The sequence below is a fragment of the Trachemys scripta genome, chromosome 8, assembly GCF_013100865.1.
Source record: "Trachemys scripta elegans isolate TJP31775 chromosome 8, CAS_Tse_1.0, whole genome shotgun sequence".
Lineage (NCBI taxonomy): Eukaryota > Metazoa > Chordata > Testudines > Emydidae > Trachemys > Trachemys scripta.
Genome location: NC_048305.1, coordinates 78,813,410 through 78,835,807, shown reverse-complemented (window position 1 = coordinate 78,835,807; position 22,398 = coordinate 78,813,410). Strand labels below are relative to the sequence as shown.

Below are 22,398 nucleotides of genomic sequence, written 5' to 3'. Positions count from 1 at the left end.
CCTATAATAGATGATGTTTTCGGAAGACTGATTAGAAAGGATAGGTCCATCAGGATAAAAGTCCATAGCAGAAAGACTAAAGTTTAGGATAGGTACTTCTAAAATACATCTAAATAAAACAAAATAAATTAAGAACTTACTAAACAGATGAAACGGTTGCAGCCATTTAAATCCTCTCCCCCTTTACAAACATATTTCCATATTGAAGTTCTTTATAGATTTAACCCTGAAACTCTCACACTGACACGGTTTCCCTTTTACACTACTGTATTCCAGTCATGCTAGTCAGCTTATCCACGGAGAGAGCAGGCAGTTACATCAGGATTTGGGTTAAGAATAGTCCATAAAATGGCCAGCAAGCTTCATGTAATACTACAGAAAATTACTGTGCCTTAGTTCCAGTAGTCTAGGCTCTATAGGACTCAATTTTTATCACTTTCCTATTAAATTTATAACTTGCTTTATTAAAGAAAATACTATTTAAATTGTGTCATAGCTGAATGATCAAATCTTCTGTCAATGTATATATAAAAAAAGATTTAGTGACACCTTTACTTACCCTGAACTTGAGGGAACCTTCCCAATTTTCATCCACACACTTCAAGGATAGCACCTGCATAGAGCTGCAATAGAAGAATATTTTCTATTTATTAAGTTCAGCCTACTAGTTTACTTATTTTTGCATCTACTTAATTATTTTGGGGAAAATTCAGTGTTACATGGAAAATTTAAATGATACTTTAAGCACAAGTTGTCTTACTAGTAACCCATTTTTAATGACTGACTGATTATTAAAACTGTTTCATTTTGCAGAAAGATCACTCCTTTGTTCTTTTTAACCCATTCCATTCATCATACTTGTTTAAAATGGGATAGAGTAATTCCAGTTGCAATACCGTAGCAACAGATTAAAGCAATGTCTATATCCATATGGATATTATCTAGAACAGTGGTTCTCAACCTTTCCAGACTACTGTACCCCTTTCAGGAGTCTGATTTGTCTTGCATACCCCCAAAATTTCACTTCACTTTAAAAACTACTTGCTTACAAAATAAGACAAATACAAAAAAGTCACAGGGCACAGTTAATAAAAAATTGCTTATTTTTACCATAATTATAAAATCAATTGGAATATAAATATTGTACTTACATTTCAGTGTATAGTATATAGAGCAGTATAAACAGGTCATTGTCTGTCTATGAAATTTTAGTTTGTGCTGACTTTGCTAGTGCTTTTTCTGTAGCCTGTTGAAAACTAGACAAATATTTAGATGAGTTGACGTACCCCTTGGAAATACCTCTACATACCCCCAGGGGTACACATACCTCTGGTTGAGAACCACTGAATATGAATGGGGGAGGGGAAAGGAAATACAACAAAAAAAATTAATCTTGCTGTGGAGGAATTTTCTTAATTTTAGAATGGGAAAAGAAATCTACTTTTCAGATATTCTATTAAAATGGTATTAGAATATTTTAACAATAGATAACTAAGGGGTCACAGCCACTGCATGAAGACTGGCTAAATGCTAAGCTTCACTATGTCAAAAAGGCAGAAGCTATAAGACAAATTAGGAACAATCCTGACTCATTCAAACATGTCTGTACTTAGTTACTGAAATGCAGGAATGTTTTGCTGTGCATTTTACTTAGGGCTTGTCTTAATGTATAGCAGTGTGCCACTGTAGCACTTTAGTGAAGATGCTACTATGATAACGGGAGAGCTTCTCCCATCAGCTACCACCTCTTGGGCAGCTGGATTAACTATGTTATGTCAATGGGAGAAACGGTCTGCACTGGGATTTTTCACGCTCCTGAGTGACATAGTTATACTAAATTAGTCTGTAATATAGATGTGGCCTGAGTATCCATAAAGCTAGCAAACACAAAAGAAAGTTTTCAATGCTATAAATAAATCAATTATTCTGAAGACTTCAGTGAAACATTTTCTAGATTTAAGTATCAGGGGGTAGCCGTGTTAGTCTGTATCTACAAAAACAACAAAGAGTCTGGTGGCACCTTAAAGACTAACAGATTTATTTGGGCATAAGCTTTCGTGAGTAAAAACCTCACTTCTTCGGATGCATAGCTATGCATCCGAAGAAGTGAGGTTTTTACTCACGAAAGCTTATGCCCAAATAAATCTGTTAGTCTTTAAGGTGCCACCAGACTCTTTGTTGTTTTTCTAGATTTAGAAATAGTCATCTATCTCTTAGGCCATTGGAATCTTCCCTGCAACTCAGGGCTTGTCTACACTACCACTTAAGTCAATGTAACTTATGTTGCTCAGGGGTGTGAAAAAAAAACAACCCCATAGTGAGGCAAGTTGCATCAACTTAAAGTAATGGTGTTTACACTGGGCTGTGTCAGAAGGAGATGCTTTCCCGCCAACATAGCTTCCATCTCTCATTGAGATAGAGTAATTATATTGATGGGAAAGTGCGCCACCCATGTAGCATAGTAGTGAAGACAAGCCCTCAGTAGGTTTAAAAAAATATTTGAAACCAAGTACATTTTTACTTTGAAAAATAACTATGTAAAAACAATATCTTAAACATCTTTTCTCTGACAAAGAAATAAGCGTTTACTGCTTTCTACTGTTTTCACAACACTGCTAAGATACAATGAACTACAGATTCTATTCATCGTGAATATAAACAAGTCTGTTGCTAATGCACATTTCTAGAGCTCTTTGGGCTCAGTCAAGCTGGCTGCCTTCCATCTTTAAATCTCATGCATCATAACTAAAGGTTCTGCAGGCCAACGATGCTCCTCAGTGATAACTGTGAAACAACTGCTTTTCAGTTCAAGTTCAAATATGTTATACCTCGGCTAACCTACTGAAGGCTGGCAGTTGTAAACAGAGAATGTTCTTTTCTAAGTAAAAAATGTGAGACAATGAAGGACCCATACAATCCAGTTTTCACAGCAGAATTGCATAAGGTTTGATGCAAAGTGCACAGGTTATATGAATTGCTTACATTTGTTGGCTTGATTCTGAGCTTGTAATTTAACTTAATTTTTCCTCATTTAAAAAGTCATCACTGTATGATATTCAGTTTTAATTTTACTACTTCTGCTGAATTAACAGTGACTGGCCACAAAGTAAATTTGTGTATAGTGTTATAGATGTCTCAAAATAATGAACAGTAACTATTTATGCTTCATTACCTACAATAAGCATTACAAGGTTGACTTAAGGATGGATTTTCAGCTTAGCATCTGAACCTCTTTCTTGAATATAGAACAAAACATTTTTCATAATTTTGTAGATTGATAATCTCAAGTGTGCTACTACTGGCATTCATAGGGACTGAAAGATTTTGCATGATCTGCATTAATCAGCAGTCATCATTTCCACAGGAAACTGAACCAAAAGTGTTAAAATAAAGCTACATTATCTGCTCAGTTCTGCATCCTAGAAGTTTGCTTTGATAAAAGCACTTTTGACCATATTTAAATTTTAAGTTGAATCTGGAAATGAAGTTCTTAAAATTAAAATTAGCATTTTGACTCCTGCTAAAGCCCTCTACATTTCTGTAGAGCAGCATTTGAGATTAGCAGTGCTGGGTGCCTTCTAATTTCAGTTTTAAATCATGTAGTGACATCGATTTAAATAAAAATAACTTCATTGATTAAATTGTATAAATACAGTTTATACAATATTAGAAAAATGAAGTTCACAAAACTTAAATCTTGGTGTTCCATATTCCCAATAAATGTCATTCCAAATCTAACACTGCCCATGCAAGCCCAGTAGTATCTGAATCAACCTGTTCTTTTTACCTGGTACATCAACAATAATTCTGGATTTAGACTTCAGATAGCATGTATATTGATGCATGAGGCAAAATAGATTGTAAAGTGCTTTGCCATCCTTATCCTGGATCTAAGGGCTTGTCTACACTGGCAATTAACAGCACTGCAACTTTCTTGCTCAGGGGTGTGAAAAAACACCCCCCCCGAGTGTAGCAAGTTACAGTGCTGTAAAGCGCCAGTGTAAACAGCGCTCCTAGCACTGGGAGCTATGACCCTTGTGGAGCTGGGTTTTTTTCTCTCTCCCAGCGCTGCACTGCAACCACACAAAGCACGTTAAAGCGCTTTGCGTTGCCAGTGTAGACTAGCCCTAAATTTGACAGCAATAAACTTTTTCCTGTGCAACAAGTTTAGAGTGATGGGATTATGGAACAGCTATGGGAAGTAACAAGGTGCCTCTTTCTAATCACTTTCTGACCATATTCACATTTTTACATTTGCACATAGCAAAGTAAAGCATCATCATTGACGACGTCTATCAACTTCTAGATCTGATTGTTACAAATAATATAATTAACTCCTTCCTTGTGAAAAAAGGAATTAGTTGTAATCATGTGTGTAACCCACATAATGTGTAAACTAGTTTTAAAAAGTTAACCAGTCCCCTTAACTTACATAGCGAGTACTAAATTTTTCATGTATATATTTTTGAGGTTAGATCTGCCATAATCAAAGTCCAACTGTGCTACAGAAAAGTTGATTCATGCTGAAACAAACAACTGCTCTGTGCCATTTTTCACAAGATGGTTAGACAGTCAATCAACTTCATTTACAACTCAGGACAGAAGTTCCTTTTGTGAGATATATAGATCCTTTGCATCATTTACAAGCACACAATGCTGTGCTTGTTAACATCTATTGCTGCTGCCATCACATCATAACCAGAATAGAGTAATGAAATCCACAACACTTGTTTATGAACAAATTCCCTGTTAAAGTATTATTTAGAAAGAACATAAGGGAATGATACATCACTCTATATTATAGAAGTAGTACACACATCTAATTTTACTCAGTTGTTCATTACACAATGCTTTTTTTAAAATGAGTTGGCTCATTTTAAAAAATGCTTACTTGCTTTTAGTCTTTCTGAAAGTCATTTTAATGTCTCAGAATGAAATAAAGGACTTCCTACAACCAACTATGATGTCCATTTTAAAATTTGAAATAAATTGCTGTTATGTATACTCACAAGCAGAAGTTAAACTATTTAAACATTCTCAATATCTCTTCCCCCACTAAGGGTTATCATGACATTAAAATTTGAAGTCCTTTTCTGTTTTACAGGTCATCAACTTCAGTTAAGATTTCACTCAAAAGCTTTTTTTTTTTTTAAGCACTTAAATGCTAATGTAGAAATCATGGCCCTTTAAATTTAGAGAGGCAGAATAAGGTCATTAATGGAAGTAAAAATGGTTATTCAGAAAAGAAACCGTGCACATTATCTATAGAATGCCACTCACAGGAAGATATCAAAGTGTTTTACACTGGTACAAATCATCCACCACTGAAATGCAAAGAAGCCAACATAAGAGTTTTTCTGGAGGTGAACTGGAGAGTAATGAGGTTCCCAGTCACTTGTAAACAGTTTTTGTAGACATAATCCAAATAGCCGGTTTCCAGTTTGAGTAAGGGCATGTCTACACTGGCAGAGTTACAGCGTCACTCAGAGCACTGAAGGGAAATGGCTGTTGTGTGTTCACACTGTCAGCTGCCTGCACAATAGTGTGTTCATACTCACAGCACTTGCAGCGGTATTCCAAGTGTTGCACTCTGGGGAGCTATTCTACAGAGCATTTCTTCCTCTTCTGCCACTAACAATTGTTGGAAGACTGAGGGGGTCGCAGGGCATCCTGGGTCCTGTTCCAATGCCCTGTGATGCATTGCTTAGTATCCCAGCAATCCCTGTGCTTCCGTCCGCATTTGGCGCCATCTTTCAATGGTTTGTGTACGGCACGCTCTGCCTCTTCGGGCTGCAGGAATGGATCCCAAACTGTTGAAAAGTATGCTGCTCGCTACACATCATGAGTGGCAGTGGAGTTATTCCTTAAATTACAAAGGCGAGAGGAGTGCAACATTGATCTTGCTACGCGCACTACCTACGACATGAGAATGCTTGTGGCATTCACGGAGGTGCTGACCACAGTGGAACGCCGCTTTTGGGCTAGGGAAACAAGCAGAGTGGTGGGATCACATAGTGATGCACGTCTGGGATGATGAGCAGTGGCTGCAGAACTTTCAGATGAGGAAAGCCACATTCATGGGACTGTGTGATGAGCTCGTCCCAGCCCTACGGTGTGGTGTAAGGACACGAGAATGAGAGCTGCTCTGCCATTGGAGAAGTGCGTGGCGATTGGACTGTGGAAGCTGGCTTCTCCAGACTGCTACCTATCTGTCGCTAACCAGTCTGAAGTGGGAAAGTCGACCGTTGGACCCCTGTTGACGGAAGTGTGCAGGGCCATTAATTGCATCCTGCTCCGAAAGACCGTGAGAGTGGGCAATGTGCCTGACATTGTGGATGGCTTTACATAAATGGGCTTCCCTAACTGCGGAGGAGCGAAAGATGGTATGCATATTCCAATTCTGTCACCAAACCATCTAGCCACCGAATACATTAATCGCAAGGGGTATTTCTCAATGGTTCTCCAGGCGCTTGTGGATCATCGTGGGCGTTTCACAGACATTAATGCAAGCTGGTCTAGAAAGGTGCATGCCGCACGCGTCTTTTGGAACACTGGCCTGTTCAGGGAACTGCAAGCAGAGACCTTCTTCACGAACCAGAAGATCACTGTAGGGGAAGTCGAAATGCCCATTTTGATCCTGGGAGACCCCGCCTACATCATAATGCCATGGCTTATGAAGCCATACACGGGGCAACTTGACATCAGCAAGGAGTGGGTTCAACAATAGGCTGAGCAAGTGCAGAATGACTGAGTGTGCTTTTGGCCATTTAAAGGCCCGTTGGCGCTGCCTCTATGGGAAGCTGGACCTGGCGGATGACAATATTCCTATGCTTAGAGACGCATGCTGTACGCGCCATAATATTAGTGAAGGGAAGGGTGAAAGCTTCACTCAGGGCTGGACCTGGAGGCTGAGTTTGAACAGCCAGAGACCAGGGCTATTACAGGGGCCTAGCGCGGGGCCATAAGGACTAGGGATGGCTTGAGGCAGCAATTTGAAGCTGAAAGCCACTAACATCTGTTGCTATGCTTGGGAGTGCAGTGCTTGTAATGCTAGTAGGAGGGTGTGATTAGTGTAGACAATACAATATGCAGGTTTAACATAATTGTCTGTTGCTTTGCAGGGCTCTGTTTGCTGTCAATTAATAGAATAAAGATTGTTTTTGAATAAAAATTGTGGTAGTTTGAAAGCAACCACTGGAGGAGAGAATAAAAAAAAAAAAAAAAAAAAAAATCAGCAGTGAGGGGGAAGGGAAGGGCCCAGGCATGGGGAGGTCCCAGGCATGAGGTGGGGTCCCAGGATGGCTAAAGATTTGTGCTTGTCCAGGGATCATATCCAACCTTCTCCTTCAGAGCATAATGCAGCAGGTACTGTAATTCAGCAAGGCCAAACTGCAGAGGGATGGGTGTTGAGTGCAGTGGGTACTGAGAGTCTGCAGTGCTGGACTGTGAGGGGGAAAAGAGCGGAATGCTGTGGGTATAGACTGGAGCCAGGAGGTTGATAAGAGTGTGTTGAGGGTGTCTAGGAGGACCATGGGAATGAGATTTGTTACAGCGGTTGAAGGGCAAGGCAGGCAGGCATGGAGCTGCTCGGTTTGCAGTGCTAGTATCACCTGGAGTGTGTCTGCTTGGTGCTCCATAACCTTTAAGAGCTGCTCCATGGCTTCATACTGGCATACCACCTTCTCCTTTCAGTCCCTCTTTTCGATGTCCCCCACTCCTTCAATTCCTGTTTCTCCGCCACGGAGCGCATCATAACATCACACAGAAAGTCCTCCTTAGTTCTTCTTGGCCGCTTTCTAATTCTGCGCAGCCGTTCAGACACTGATAAAGAGGGAGGCTGGGCTCCCAAAATCATTTCTGCGAAGTTTAAATGCAATATTTTACAGAAGCAATCTTGTTTGCAACACACAGACCACTGATTCAGTGATTTAAAACAGAGCCAGTACTCACATACCGGTCATAACTGGGTGACCCCAGGCAAGCACACACGAGCCACAAGACCCCCAAAATGGTGAGTAGCTGCATGGGCAAGGTAAATCACTCTTCCCAGACCCTGCTGTACACTGGGCATGTGGCTCTTACGGAGAGCCAGGAGTGAGTGAGTGAGTGAGTGAGTGTGTGTGTGTGTGTGTGTGTGTGTGATAGATAATCATTCCTGTCCCCACAGGATGTGATCATTATGGAAGCTATCACGCTGCCAAGGGTGAGCAGGGAATCAAGGGAGGGTCTTCTCCAAGAATGCAGCTTCTGCCCTGGTCCCTATGCAGCTTGCCTGTGTGTTTTTCTTTCCCTCCTCCCCCCATTCCCCCATGGGATGGCACAGTGGCATGGGAAAGTTACCATTAATGGGGCAAGAAACAAAGCAGCTCTGCCAAAGAACCTGCGGCAGCAGTTTGCCCAGTATCACCATGAGAGTTTCCTGGAGATCTGAGGCAAATTCCCATGAAGTGAGGGAGTCAATCAACAGCCTGTTCCTGTTCCACTGCTCAGATTAGGCATGTGTTGGGAGACAAACCTTTCTGCAACCCTCCTGCCCCCAGCAACTCGCTTCAGCGATTCCTAAAAATCAAATCCACTTACTAGGGGCCTCCTCTCCTGTTTGCACTTTGCCAAGATCCGACAGCTATGACTGGCTAGCCTCCTCTGGGGTAGAAAAGAGCTCCTGGCTGCATGCATCTCTGACCTCCGAGTCATCCTCTGGGTCTCCCTCCCCCTCCACATCCTCGTCCAAGATTTCCTCCTTCTGGCTCAGTCCACTCTTGACTGGCACGCGAGCCACCGAAGTATCTACTGTGGTCTTCGCAGTGGAGTTAGGGTCGCTGCTGAGTACTGGGTCCAGCTCTTTGTAGAACTGGCAGCTCATGGACGCAGCACTGGAGCAGCGGTTTGCCTCCTGCACCTTGTGGTAGGCGTTCCGTAGCTCCTTCACTTTGACCCTGCATTGCAGCATGCCCCAGTCATGGCCCCTTTCTGTCATTCATCATGAAATCTGTCTGTAGGTATCATAATTCCTATGGCTGGAGCACAGCTGGGACTGGACAGCCTCCTCTCCCCACATGCTAAAGTCGTCCAGCAGCTCAGCATTACTCCAAGCAGGGAATCGCCTGGTGCATGGAGCAGGCATGGCCACCTGGAAAGATGTGCTGAGACCCCTGCACACATCACCGAGCAAACAGGAAGGGGACTTTCAAAATTCCAAAGGAATTCATAGGGTGGGGATGACGGTTGGTCACCTGAGGGCCGGGCAGTAGAGTTTAAAACTATGACCAGAGAAGAGAGAACAGGCATTGTGGGCCATATCCTGAGGCCAATCGCAGCGTTGTGATTGACCACAGTGTTTACACTGGCACCGCAGCGCTCTAGCCCCAGCACAGAAAGCTGTATGCCTCTCATTGGGGTGGTTTTTTTACAGCACTGCAATTGCGCAGTTTCTGCGCACTAAGTGGCTTGGCAGCGTGTACACCTCAGAAGTTACAGTGTAGAAAGCTGCTTACACTGGCAAGTTTCTGTGCAGTAAGACAGGGCCTCTGACAGAGCTTACATCTAAATTAAAAAAAAAAAAAAAAAAAAAACTACCACAGAATCTGTAGTGAACTGAACAGAATCTCTGCTCTCTCTCATATGAAATATAGCACCTCAACTAGCACAGATCATCCCCATCATCTTGCTATGGATTTAGATCAATGTTAACTTAGAGGAGAGAGTTTTGCATTGCCAGCTAACGAACTACCAACATTACTTTCTACAGCACCTATGCTTTCCATGCAAGTTTTCTATCCAGATACTGACCTGGCATGATCTTGATCTTGTTTAGACAGACATCTAACTCAGACCTAGCTTATAATTTTATGGTTGTTTGTAACACTACAGTGATGGTATTTTTAAAAACATAAAAATGTATAGTTGAGATACAATAGTCAACTAATAATCATCCATCTTTAAGTACCCAGATACTCTGATAGCAACAATTTTTTTTTAAACAAAATGACTTCTGAAATCAAAAATTGCTGTGGCCTTTGCCTATCTGTTGCACCCACTGGTTTAAAGACCTTGACAAAAAAATGTTTTAAGAGTACTGGAATAAGAATCCTGAACTCTAACAAAAGAGAAGTAACAAATAAATAATACTTGAGAGAGTGTGATGAGGATTTCCAGTTGCCTCAGTAACAAACGTATAATCTGGTAAAATAATTCACTATCAAACCATCTCCTCACAAACCAAATTTGACTGACTCTGCCTTATATGAAATTGGAATTCTAAATCAGGTTCTTTTTCTAATTCTTTTTTTATCGTTTTTTCCACACTGACATTTGAAATCCTTTTTAGTATGACAGCAATAATTAGTCTTAATTTGAGGATACTGTAACATATGGACAAAGAACTAGGGTAATTGATTTAACAATCATACATTGTCCTCTTTTTGGAGGTCATTTAAACAGATTAGGTTATGCATGTTGCCAAAATGACCCTAATCTTCCCGGGAGACAAAAAGTTTACAGGAATCAGTAGAATACAAGGAAGTAATAGGAGAACCTTGTTCCAAGGGGTATTATGAATTATTGCTCTGTAAATGAGAGAGCCAACGAGAGTCCATTTCTGCATAATTCCTAACTTGGCATCAGACTAAATCTGGTGACAAAAACCACTCTCATTCAAACCTCACCCAGGGGTGTGAGGGGGGAAGAGGATGGGGGGAGAAGTCAGGCTCTAAATGAGAGCTAAGAATGTAAAGGTCAGATGATCAAAAGGCATTGTTGTCTGGTGGTGTTCCTGTATTCATGGCCATGTGTATTCAGAGGAAATTGCCAAATCAACCCTTGTAGCAGAATTCTGCTGCAGAATCTAAACTTTCATTTATTTTAAGTTTTTAAATTCTAGCCTTTGATTTTTGAAAGAGCCTCCCAAACACAGAAAATGTATACCAGTTAACAATCCTTACGATAAATGAGGGCAATTTATACCTCTCAGGCTAATGAGGACTGTCAGACAAACACTGCTCTTCATTTTAGCAAAAACATCTAGTTCTTGAGTGCCCAAGCACCCAACTCTTTGCTAACCTGTTGTCAAAACCTTCAGCTTGCCTAGCGACGTATGCAGTGTAGTTATGCCTTGTCACTACAAAAGTTTCAAGCATACTGAAAGTTTAGGGACCATGTAAAATTGAATATTAAAAAGTAAGTTAGCATGGTCCTGATTGTATTACACATCTTCATATTTAATCAATGCATTTCTTTAGACTTACTAAAAAAACACTAGTGGGCCTTGCTGCAGAATTTAGGTTCATCTTATCTGTAATACTTCAAAAATGTGTACATGAAAGACCAACAGGCTGCCTTACACAATTCTAACAGAGGCCTTATCCCTCTGGCAGAGACGGAGCAATAGCTTTGGACTGAGGTCTTATTCAGTGAAACAGGTAAGGGAAGACCCTATGATACACAGCACCAGAAATTCCATTGGATTATGGTGGTCTTGAAGGTCCCTAGGCCAGGCCCTTCCCAAAGCACAACCTCTGATTTTCAAGATAACAAAAAATAAATTTCATATTTCTCAGGTAGAATATAGGGTCTCATTGTCCCAGAGGTGGAAACCAAGTATTTCATTATTAGAGCCATACCAATTTTACGGCCATGTAGGGTGACCAGACAGCAAGTGTGAAAAATCAGGATGGGGGTGGGGGGGGTAATAGGAACCTATATAAGACCCCAAAATCGGGACTGTCTATAAAATCAGGACATCTGGTCACCCTACGGCCATGAAAAACATCAGACTGTGAAATTAACCCTTCCCCATGAAATCTGATCTCCCCTGCTGCTTGGAGCCCAGGCTCCTAGCTGCTAGTCTCGACAGGCTGGGGAGGGACAGGAGTTGTCCTTCTCCTGTATGGCTGCTCCTTGTGGTGAGATCAGACCTACCTCCAGAGGCAGCACAGAAATGAGGGTGGAACATCCTCACTTCTGCACTGCAGCAACCTGGGAGCTGGGCTCCAGGCTTCCATTCTCCTCCTCCTCCCCCCTGCCCCTTTTTCTCCCTGCTGTGGCTCTAGGCGCTGAGCTTGAGGCTTCTGCCCCCAGCCAGGGCAGCCTGGGCTCAGAGTGACCCAGTCAGGACTTCCACCCTGGGGCACCCATTTTTCCAGGGGAGCCTCAAATTGGCTGGGGGTGCCTGCCTTAATCTGTACCTGGCGTGGACTAGCAGCTAGGAACCGACGGTTGGGGCAATCCCAGCAGGATGGGGGAGATCCTACCCACCTCCATCTCCGGGAACCTCCTCTAGCTGCAGGGAGCTCTAAAGGCAGCACAGAAGTGACTGGAAATCTTGGGACCCCTTCTACAACAACTTTGCAACCCCCCAAATCTCATTTCGGGTCATGACTCCCATGGTTACAAGACCGTGAAATGCCAGATGTAAACATCTAAAATCATGAAATTGACCAATTTAAAAACCTTCTGGCTGTGAAATTGACCACAATGGACCGTGAATTTGGTAGGGTCCTATTCATTACTAAAAGAATAGGGATGATGTCCACGTCAACGTTCCCTGGAAGACTGGACACCTGTTGGATGCGAGAGCCAAAGGGAAGCATGTTTAAGTGGATAGGAAATCATACTGGAATCCTGGGTTCCACTGTCACCTCTGCTACGGACTCAGTGTTAGGATGGACAAGTCACAATCTTTCTCTACTGGTAAAAGTGGGGCTAGTGCTACTTGCCTACCTCTGTGGATGTTTGAGACTTATGGATGAAAGACAAATGCTAAGTCTTTATGTTGCAATTAAGAGCTAGATTTTCTTAAAGTAGAAAACTAGAAGATATAGATGGATGTCTAGAAAACATTACTAGCCAAAACCAAAAAAAAAAAAAAAAAATCTACAGATATCTATGTAACTAATAAATGTTGGCACACCCCCACCCCATAGAAGGGTAGTCATCCCTGAAAATTAGTGAATAGAACCAGTTTTATTATTTTATACTAAGTTCAGTTAGCATATGTAACTGAAGTAAAAAATTGGCAAAGTACAGGAAAACTATCAATTTTGCAGTTTCAACATTAGAATCCATTGTCTAAACTTTTAATGTTCCTCATCCCAAGAGGGCCAGCACAGCCCACAAACTACCTCCTTATTCTCCAGGATTTCTGCTTTCGTTAAAAATGTGTCTAGCATGACTGCTAAGAACCTTGAAAATGTTAACAAATGTAAACAAGCAGTTGTGTACTTTGACTCTGCAAACAACAACACTGAGGTATGACTGTTCACATTCATTTCACTGGGTATTCATTCAGATGTTAACAGTAATACTGTAAGAGTATGTCCGGATTATGAAAACACAAGGTTAGGTTAAGAGTTAGCTGACTGCATCCTATTTTCTATTGTAGATGCAGATTCACAATTTTTTTAACCTTGCTTTCTACCCTCAAGTCCCTCTGCTCCTCAACCTCTGTTTCCTAATGTAGACAAATGTTCCACTGCTATGTCTAGATTAGACAAAGAGGTCAAGGTTAGTCACCATCTTCTACCTACTACAGACACAGATTAGCATCTCTGAACCTTGATTTAGCTGATTGAGATCCACCTTGGGTTGATCTCATCCACCTAAAAGGTGGTAAATCTGTCTGCCCTAAGAACACATTACCTAGCCCCATTCTCTCCTCCTAATCTAGATATATCTTTTGACTATTCCACTACTGATTGAAGCATTAAAACAGAGAGAGGATCATATTACTAAGAATTATAGTGAGTGAGTGGGCTTGGGAAGAGTACCATTTATTTAACCTCTTCCCTCCATTCCAACCTAGGAGCCATGCCAACAGAGCCTAGTGGGGCACCTAAATCCCATTAATGAGCCCAGACGATCAAGGGTATATACGAACTTCACTTAATGGGAATCAAAGCCAAAGAAATCTGTGTGCTTGATCAGTCTGAGCATTTGCACAATATTTCTTAAGAAAGGCATCTCCTTTATCATCTCAAGTGGACAGAACATGGAAGACCATAGCTTTTGTCCCAATTTGACCTGCACAACCCTAAAAACACACATTTATTCCGTATATGGACTGCACATGGAAACTGTAGGTGTTTTAAAATAAAAAAAAAGTTGGAAAGTTGAATTATTTTGACCTTTCAGCCTTAACTAGGGAATTAAGGTCATGACTCAGTTGTTAAATGGTGACTTACAATGCTCTCTCTCATTCAGCAATTTCAAAATTGCATCTGTAATAAAAGTAGGATAACTTATTAATGGGGTACTGAACAATATTTAACTCCTCTTACATGGAAGTACAATGTGAAAACCCCCACTCATGCAATGTATCGGAAGCGAGGGCTACAGCTTTGTAAAGCCACAATTTGATCCTCTCTAAAGGGATCTCACCAGTGTGCATCAAGACATAGGATACACAAAAAATCCTTTGTGTGATGGGCTGGAAATAAACCAATATTGCCACTCACCTGGCACAATTTAGTGGGCCTGATTATTACACCCATTTTACACTTACGCCTGGTCTACACTACGGGTTTAGGTCGACTTTAGCAGCGTTAAACCGAATTAAGCCTGGACACGTCCACACAACGAGGCCCTTTCTTTCGACTTAAAGGGCCCTTTAAACCGGTTTCTTTACACCACCTCCGACGAGGGGATTAGCGATAAAACCGGCCTTTGCGGGTCGGAATTGGGGTAGTGTGGACGGAATTCGATGTTATTGGCCTCCGGGAGCTATCCCACAGTGCTTCATTGTGACCGCTCTGGACAGCGCTCTCAACTCAGATGCACTGACCAGGTAGACAGGAAAAGACCCGCGAAGGTTTGAATTTCATTTCCTGTTTGCCCAGCGTGGAGAGCACAGGTGACCACGCAGAGCTCATCAGCACAGGTAACCGTCATGGAGTCCTCCCAGGATCGCAAAAGAGCTCCAGCATGGACCGAACGGGAGGTACGAGATCTGCTCGCCATATGGGGAGATGAAGCAGTGATAGCTGAACTCCGTAGCAGTAAAAGAAATGGAAAAGTATTAGAAAAGATCTCCAAGGCCATGAAGGACCGAGGCCATAACAGGGACACACAGCAGTGCCGCGTGAAAATTAAGGAGCTAAGGCAAGCCTACCACAAAGCCAGAGAAGCAAACGGAAGGTCCGGGGCAGAGCCGCAAACTTGCCGCTACTACGCGGAGCTGCATGCGATCCTAGGGGGTGCAGCCACCACTACCCCAACCGTGTGCTATGACTCTCTCACTGGAGAAACACACAGGGAAGACGGTTCGGGGAACGAGGAAGATGACGATGGAGGTACTGTAGGTAGCTCACAGCAGCAAGGAAGCGGAGAAACCGGTTTCCCCAACAGCCAGGATATGTTTGTGACACTGGACCTGGAACCAGTAACCCCCGAACTCACCCAAGACCCTCAGGGCACACAGGAGACCTCTGGTGAGTGTAACTTTGTAAATATTTGTAAACATTACAAAAAAAAGCAAGCAAGTCTGTTAACGTGTATGGGGATGGAGCGGAAATCCTCCAGGGACATCTCCAGAAAGCTCTCCTGGTTGAAATGGGGTGATTTTATTAAGGGGGACATTCAGAGGCGCCCGTTCCTGCTATTCGGACCAGAAATGTTCCCCGCTGTTAACCACGCGGTGGGGGGGAGGGGTGAAGTGATCATCCCAGAGAATCGTGTGTGTGTGTGTGTGTGTGTGGGGGGGGTGGTTTACTTGTGTTTGTGCCGCATGTTAACCGGGAAACCGCAGCCCCCTCCTTTTACATTGAAACCCCATTTTAAATGGACAACCCAATTCATCCTTGAGATGGGAAATGCGCTGCTGTTTGCAACCTTTCCCGCATGTTAAGAAGGTTAAATAAGCCAAAACACTGTGGCCTACGATGGCTGCCTGCAAGCCGAAATATGCGACCTTGTAATGAAAGAGTGTACCCATTGTTCCCTAAAATGTGTCTTTTTTAACCACCTCTCCCTTCTCCTCCACCAGCTGCAAATGTTTCTCCTTCGCAGAGGCTCGTGAACATTAGAAAGAGAAAACGTAAGACGAGGGACGAGATGTTCACGGAGCTGCAGATGTCCTCCCACGCTGATAGAGCACAGCAGAATGCGTGGAGGCAGTCAATGTCGGAGATGAGAAAAGTCCAACATGAACGAGAGGAGAGGTGGCGGGCTGAAGACGATAGGTGGCGTCAGCTTGCAGACAGACGGCAAGAGGCAATGCTCCGTCTGCTGGAGCATCAAAGTGATATGCTCGAGCGTATGGTTGAGTTGCAGGAAAGGCAGCAGGAGCAGAGACCGCCGCTACAGCCCCTGTGTAACCAACAGCCCTCCTCCCCAAGTTCCATAGCCTCGTCACCCAGATGCCCAAGAACACGGTGGGGGGGCCTCCGTCCACCCAGTCACTCCACCCCAGATGATCGCCCAAGCATCAGAAGGCTGGGCTTCAATAAGAGTTAAAGTTTTAAAATGCAGTGTGTCCTTTTCCATCCCTCCTCCCCCACCCATCCCTGCTACCTTGGCAATTATCCCCCTACCTCTGTAAGGAACTAATAAAGAATGCATGAATGTGAAAAAACAATGACTTTATTGCCTCTGCAAGCGGGAGGGGAGGGGAGGGTGGGGTGGGGTGGTTGGTTTACAGGGAAGTAGAGTGAACCGGGTCGGGGGGGGGGTTGGCGGGTTCATCAAGGAGAAACAAACAGAAGTTTCACACAGTAGCCTGGCCAGTCACAAAACTCGTTTTCAAAGCTTCTCTGATGCGCACCGCGCCCTGCTGTGCTCCTCTAACCGCCCTGGTGTCTGGCTGCGCGTAATCAGCGGCCAGGCGAGTTGCCTCAACCTCCCACCCCGCCATAAATGTCTCCCCCTTACTCTCACAGATATTGTGGAGCGCACAGCAAGCAGCAATAACAATGGGGATATTCTTTTCGCTGAGGTCTGAGCGAGTCAGTAAGCTGCGCCAGCGCGCTTTTAAACGTCCAAATGCACATTCCACCACCATTCGGCACTTGCTCAGCCTGTAGTTGAACAGGTCCTGACTCCTGTCCAGGCTGCCTGTGTATGGCTTCATGAGCCATGGCATTAAGGGGTAGGCTGGGTCCCCAAGGATCACGATAGGCATTTCAACATCCCCAATGGTCACTTTCTGGTCCGGGAAGAAAGTCCCTTCCTCCAGCTTTCGAAACAGAGCAGAGTTCCTGAAGACGCGAGCATCATGTACCTTTCCCGGCCATCCCACGTTGATGTTGGTGAAACGTCCCTTGTGATCCACCAGGGCTTGCAGCAGCATTGAAAAGTACCCCTTGCGGTTTATGTAGTCGGTGGCTTGGTGCTCCGGTGACAAGATAGGGATATGGGTTCCGTCTATGGCCCCGCCACAGTTTGGGAATCCCATTTCAGCAAAACCATCCACTATTGACTGCACGTTGCCCAGAGTCACTACCCTTGCTATCACCAGGTCTTTCATTGCCCTGGCAAATTGGATCACAGCAGCCCCCACAGTAGATTTGCCCACTCCAAATTGATTCCCGACTGACCGGTAGCTGTCTGGCGTTGCAAGCTTCCACAGGGCTATTGCCACTCGCTTCTCAACTGTGAGGGCTGCTCTCATCTTGGTATCCTGGCGTTTCAGGGCAGGGGAAAGCAAGTCACAAAGTTCCATGAAAGTGCCCTTACGCATGCGAAAGTTTCGCAGCCACTGGGAATCGTCCCATACCTGCAGCACGATGCGGTCCCACCAGTCTGTGCTTGTTTCCCGGGCCCAGAATCGGCATTCCACGGTATCAACCTGCCCCAGTAACACCATGATTTCCACATTGCTGGGGCCTGTGCCTTGTGAGAGGTCTATGGCCATGTCAATTTCCTCATCACTCTCGTCGCCGCGCTGCAATCGCCTCCTCGCCTGGTCCGGGTTTCGCCTTGGCATGTTCTGGCTCTGCATGTACTCCAGGACAATGCGCGTGGTGTTCATAGTGCTCATAATTGCCGCGGTGATCTGAGCGGGCTCCATGATCCCAGTGCTAGCTATGGCGCCTGGTCAGAAAAAAGGCGCGAAAGTAGTATCTGATGGACCAGGAGAAGGAGGGCGGGAGGGAGGGAGGGCCGAGTGACGACATGGCGTACAGGTACAGGAACAGGGAGAAACACAAACAACTGTCACACAGAATGGTCCCCCCAAAGATTAAACTGGAAACCCTGGGCTTAGCAGGCCGTTGATTTCACAGAGGAAGGGGAAGCAAATGAACACAGAACAAATCTATTTTTTACATCTTAAGGTGGCAGCCGACGCTGCAGCATGAGTGACAGCCATACCAGTATGACGATGACGGGTACCAATCATAATATGCCATCATCTGCCAAAAGGCAAGGGGCTGCTGCTGTGTAGCAATGCAGCCCCACGTCTGCCAGCCCCACGTCCGCCAGCACCCAGCATCGCCCTCGGCCTCTTCTGGGTGCTTAGCAGACAATATTGGGCAATTGGCAGAAAATAGTATATTATGACTGGTAACCGTCATCATCGAAACAGTAGCATGTCTGCCCAGGTGGCCATGATTGACAGCCATACCAGTACGACGACGACGGGTACCAGTCATAATATACCATCGCCTGCAAGGGGCTGGTGCAATGCAGCACTACGGCTGCCAGCCCCATGGCTATCACTCATGCTACACCGTCTACCGCCAAAAGGCAGTTAGCAGCTGCTGCTGTGTAGCAATGCAGTCCCACGTCTGCCGGCACCCAGAGGACATATGGTGACGGTGAGCTCAGCTGAGCTGAGCGGGCTCCATGCTTGCCGTGGTATGTTGTCTGCACAGGTAACCCAGGTAAAAAGGCGCGAATCTATTGTCTGCAGTTGCTGTGACGAGGGGGGAGGGGCCTGACGACATGTACCCAGAACCGCCCGCGACACTGTTTTGCATCATCCGGGCATTGGGATCTCAACCCAGAATTCAAAGAAAAGGCGCGAACCGCTTCTCGGCTCGAGCTGTGGCGCAAACGTAGTATCTGACGGCCTAGGGGAAGGAGGGAGGGGGGCCGAGTGACGACATGGCGTACAGGCACAGGGAATTAAAATAAAGAACGGTGGCTGTGCATCAGGGAGAGACACAAACAACTGTCACAGACTGGTCCCCCCCAAAGATTAAACTGAAAACCCTGTTGACGGAGGGAGGGGGAAGCAAATGAATACAGAGAAAATCTATTTTTTACATCTTAAGACGACGGTGCAGCGTGACTGATAGCCCTCGGCATCTTTCTGGGTGCTTGGCAGCAAATACTGGGCGGTGTATGACGATGGTCTTCAGGCCTATTGTACGAGCTGCTGCTCAGGGAAGACTCTGCTAACGTGCGATGACCCGACTTGTAATAGGCCGGCTAACAGTCATAATACACCATTTACTGCCAAAAGGCAAGCCCCACGGCTGCCAGCACCCAGATCGCCGATGAAGGCTACCAGTCTACTGCACCGTCTACCGTCAAAAGGCAGTTAGCAGCTGCTGCTGTGTAGCAATGCAGTCCCACGTCTGCCGGCACCCAGAGGACATATGGTGATGGTGAGCTCAGCTGTGCTGAGCGGGCTCCATGTTGTCTGCACAGGTAACCCAGGTAACCCAGATAAAAAGGCGCGAATCTATTGTCTGCCGTTGCTGTGACGGGGGAGGGAGGGGCCTGACGACATGTACCCAGAACCGCCCGCGACACTGTTTTGCATCATCCGGGCATTGGGATCTCAACCCAGAATTCCAAGGGGCGGCAGAGACTGCGGGAACTGTGGGATAGCTGTGGGATAGCTACCCATAGTGCAATGCTCCGGAAGTCGACGCTAGCCTCGTACTGTGGACGCGGTCTGCCGACTAGAGCACCTAGAGCATTTTATTGTGTGGACATACACAATCGGCTGTATACAACCGATTTCAATAAAACCGGCTTCTATAAATTCGAACTAATTTCGTAGTGTAGACATACCCTTAGTGTAATTGCAGTGAACTCTTAACAATTCCACACAATTTACATCATCATGAGCCAGATGAGACTGTCTCACTAGAAACTGTGCATTTAGAATCTCTGGCATATTGTCAAGAACAGAACTCAGGCTGCTTAGACTCAGACAACAATAATCCTTATTTTGTTGTAGCACTTGAGAACGAACTTAAAAATTAAATTAAATCAGGTTCCTCAAAAGTAGAATTAGCTCAAAGCGTAAAATGCCTTCTATAATCATTCAACTACTCTACTGTAGATTCTTTAGGCAACTCAGATAAAGTATTCAAAAACTTTGTTAAAATTTGTTTTTGTTAAAATTCTTCTCCCTTACTTCTTCCATCACCCATAAGTCTATTTAGAAAGTGAACAGTTACAGGACGCTGAGGCTTTAAGAGACTATTCTAAAATTGAATCTTACATTAATACTAAACATCTTTAATATTCACAAAACTTGGTTTTACATTAGTTTAAGGTTGCTCTAATCAATAAACAATCATAAAAATTAGGAAATATAAAGTTAGGTTCTAAAGTCAAGTTCCTCAAATTAGGAAATGCTAGAATAACGTTGCCCATAGGACCTTAATTTGACCCCCTTGTGAGTATGCATTATGATAGTCTAATTATGTGATTGTTTTAACTTCACAGGACTCCCAATACACTCAAATCTGCTTTGGCGGTGAACTGGGGTTATGCAGTGAAGGGGTGTTTGTAGGACCTCATTTGTTGCAGAAGTTGGCACATTTGTTGTGAATGAAGCAGGGGACTGTAGGAAGAGAAAAGATGGTCTTTGTAAGGGCAGTTGAATGCCACCATGTTCGTATGTGATGTTAGACAAGTCACATAGGATATGTCAATGCTGCAATTAAAAACCTGCGGTCGCCCGTGTCAGCTGACTCTGACTTGTGGGACTTAAGCTAAGGGGCTGTTTAATTACAGTGTAGACATTTGGGCTCAGGCTGCAGCTCAGGCTCTAAGACACTGAGATGGGAGGGTCTCAGGTTGTAGCCCGAGCTCTAATGTCTACACTGCAATTAAACAGACCTTTAGCCTGAATCAGCTGGCATGGGTCAGCCACAGGTGTCTAATTACAGTGCAGATATGCCCTCACACAAAACTCACCCCAGTCACTTCTGCATGTAATTAAAGGCAGTATCAAAGTGCATGCACAAAGGGGCTGAATTAAGGTTTCCTGGGCAACATTCATTCTGGCATTTCCTAACCTTTTCATCCTTAACTTTATATTTCTTTTTTTATTTATACATGAGAGCAACCTTAACTAGTTAGTATTTTTGTGAATGCCCTTTGTTAAATAGAAAAACGTATGTGCTATTTAAATAACAAAACTTGTCTTCTCTGTATATTGTATTGCTACTACCTTTCTGCAGCTCCCTATTTCACCACTCAGTGCAATATTGACAAATATACTGAAAGTAATTAAATTGCATTCAAACAAAAAACTTAATGCTATCTCAGTTTTAATGCAACTTCTAAATGACTAGTGAGGAAACTTAGGTATGGCTATGCAGCGTGGCTGTTCACATCTGGGCACCAATCAATCCTGCTAACTCTGAAGATCTACCCTGAAGAGATTTCTGTTGATCAGGGAAAACCATCTGATGGAAGGAAAAAGCAAAAGACTCCAGTGAAGGATCTCTTGCTGTGCTATATATGGATTGGGAAGGAGGTTTCAGCTTCTGTTTCTTCAATCTCCAGAACGCATAAGATGTGGGAAACAAAGAACAGAGAAGGCTGGCACCATCTTGCTAAATGTCACTAAATCTGAAATGCTTTTGAATCTTGTTCTGGTTTCCTTCTGCTTGTCTGCAATTTTGAAGAGGGCTTTGGTACAAGGAACTGAATTAACAGCCAAATAATAGAATCACAAATGCTATAACTACTTTAGCATCAGGCAGAAACTAGAACCGGATATGAGCAGGAAGCTAACTGAAGTAGGACTTCAGAAATGCTTTAGCCTCGATTGCCGACTAATATATCAAAGAAGGCAATTTTAATAATACTTTGGGTGTTTTATTTCTTCAAAATTCTGTAGCAACATTGAACTATTAGTCCAAACTGGTGAATTTAAAGATGGAAAAAAACAAATTTTCAAGCATTACAGCATGTGAAGTTTAAAATTTCTTAGCGACCATAAAAACAGGCAGAGTGCCAAATTTACACATTTTTAACCTTGTGCGCTATTACATTAAGCCAGTGGTTCTCAAACTGGGGGTCGGGATCCCTCAGGGGGTTGCAAGGTTATTACATGGTTTGGGGGGGGAGGGAAGGGGGGTCATGAGCTGTCAGCCTCCACCCCCAGAACTGTTTTGCCTCCAGCATTTATAATGGTGATAAATATATTAAAAAGTGTTTTTAATGTATAAGGTGGGGGTCGCACTCAGAGGCTTGTTATGTGAAAGGGGGTCACCA

The 22,398-nt window shown here is 44.0% G+C and overlaps 1 protein-coding gene across 1 annotated transcript in view; it reads right to left on the bottom strand.

The window, feature by feature from the left end:
- SELENOF (selenoprotein F) overlaps positions 1-22,398 on the bottom strand; it is a 46,049-nt gene that overhangs the window by 12,965 nt on the left and 10,686 nt on the right. The window contains exon 3 of the mRNA XM_034779401.1: positions 560-623. Within this exon, the coding sequence (XP_034635292.1) occupies positions 560-623 (64 nt within the window). The remainder of the gene's footprint in view (positions 1-559; positions 624-22,398) is intronic.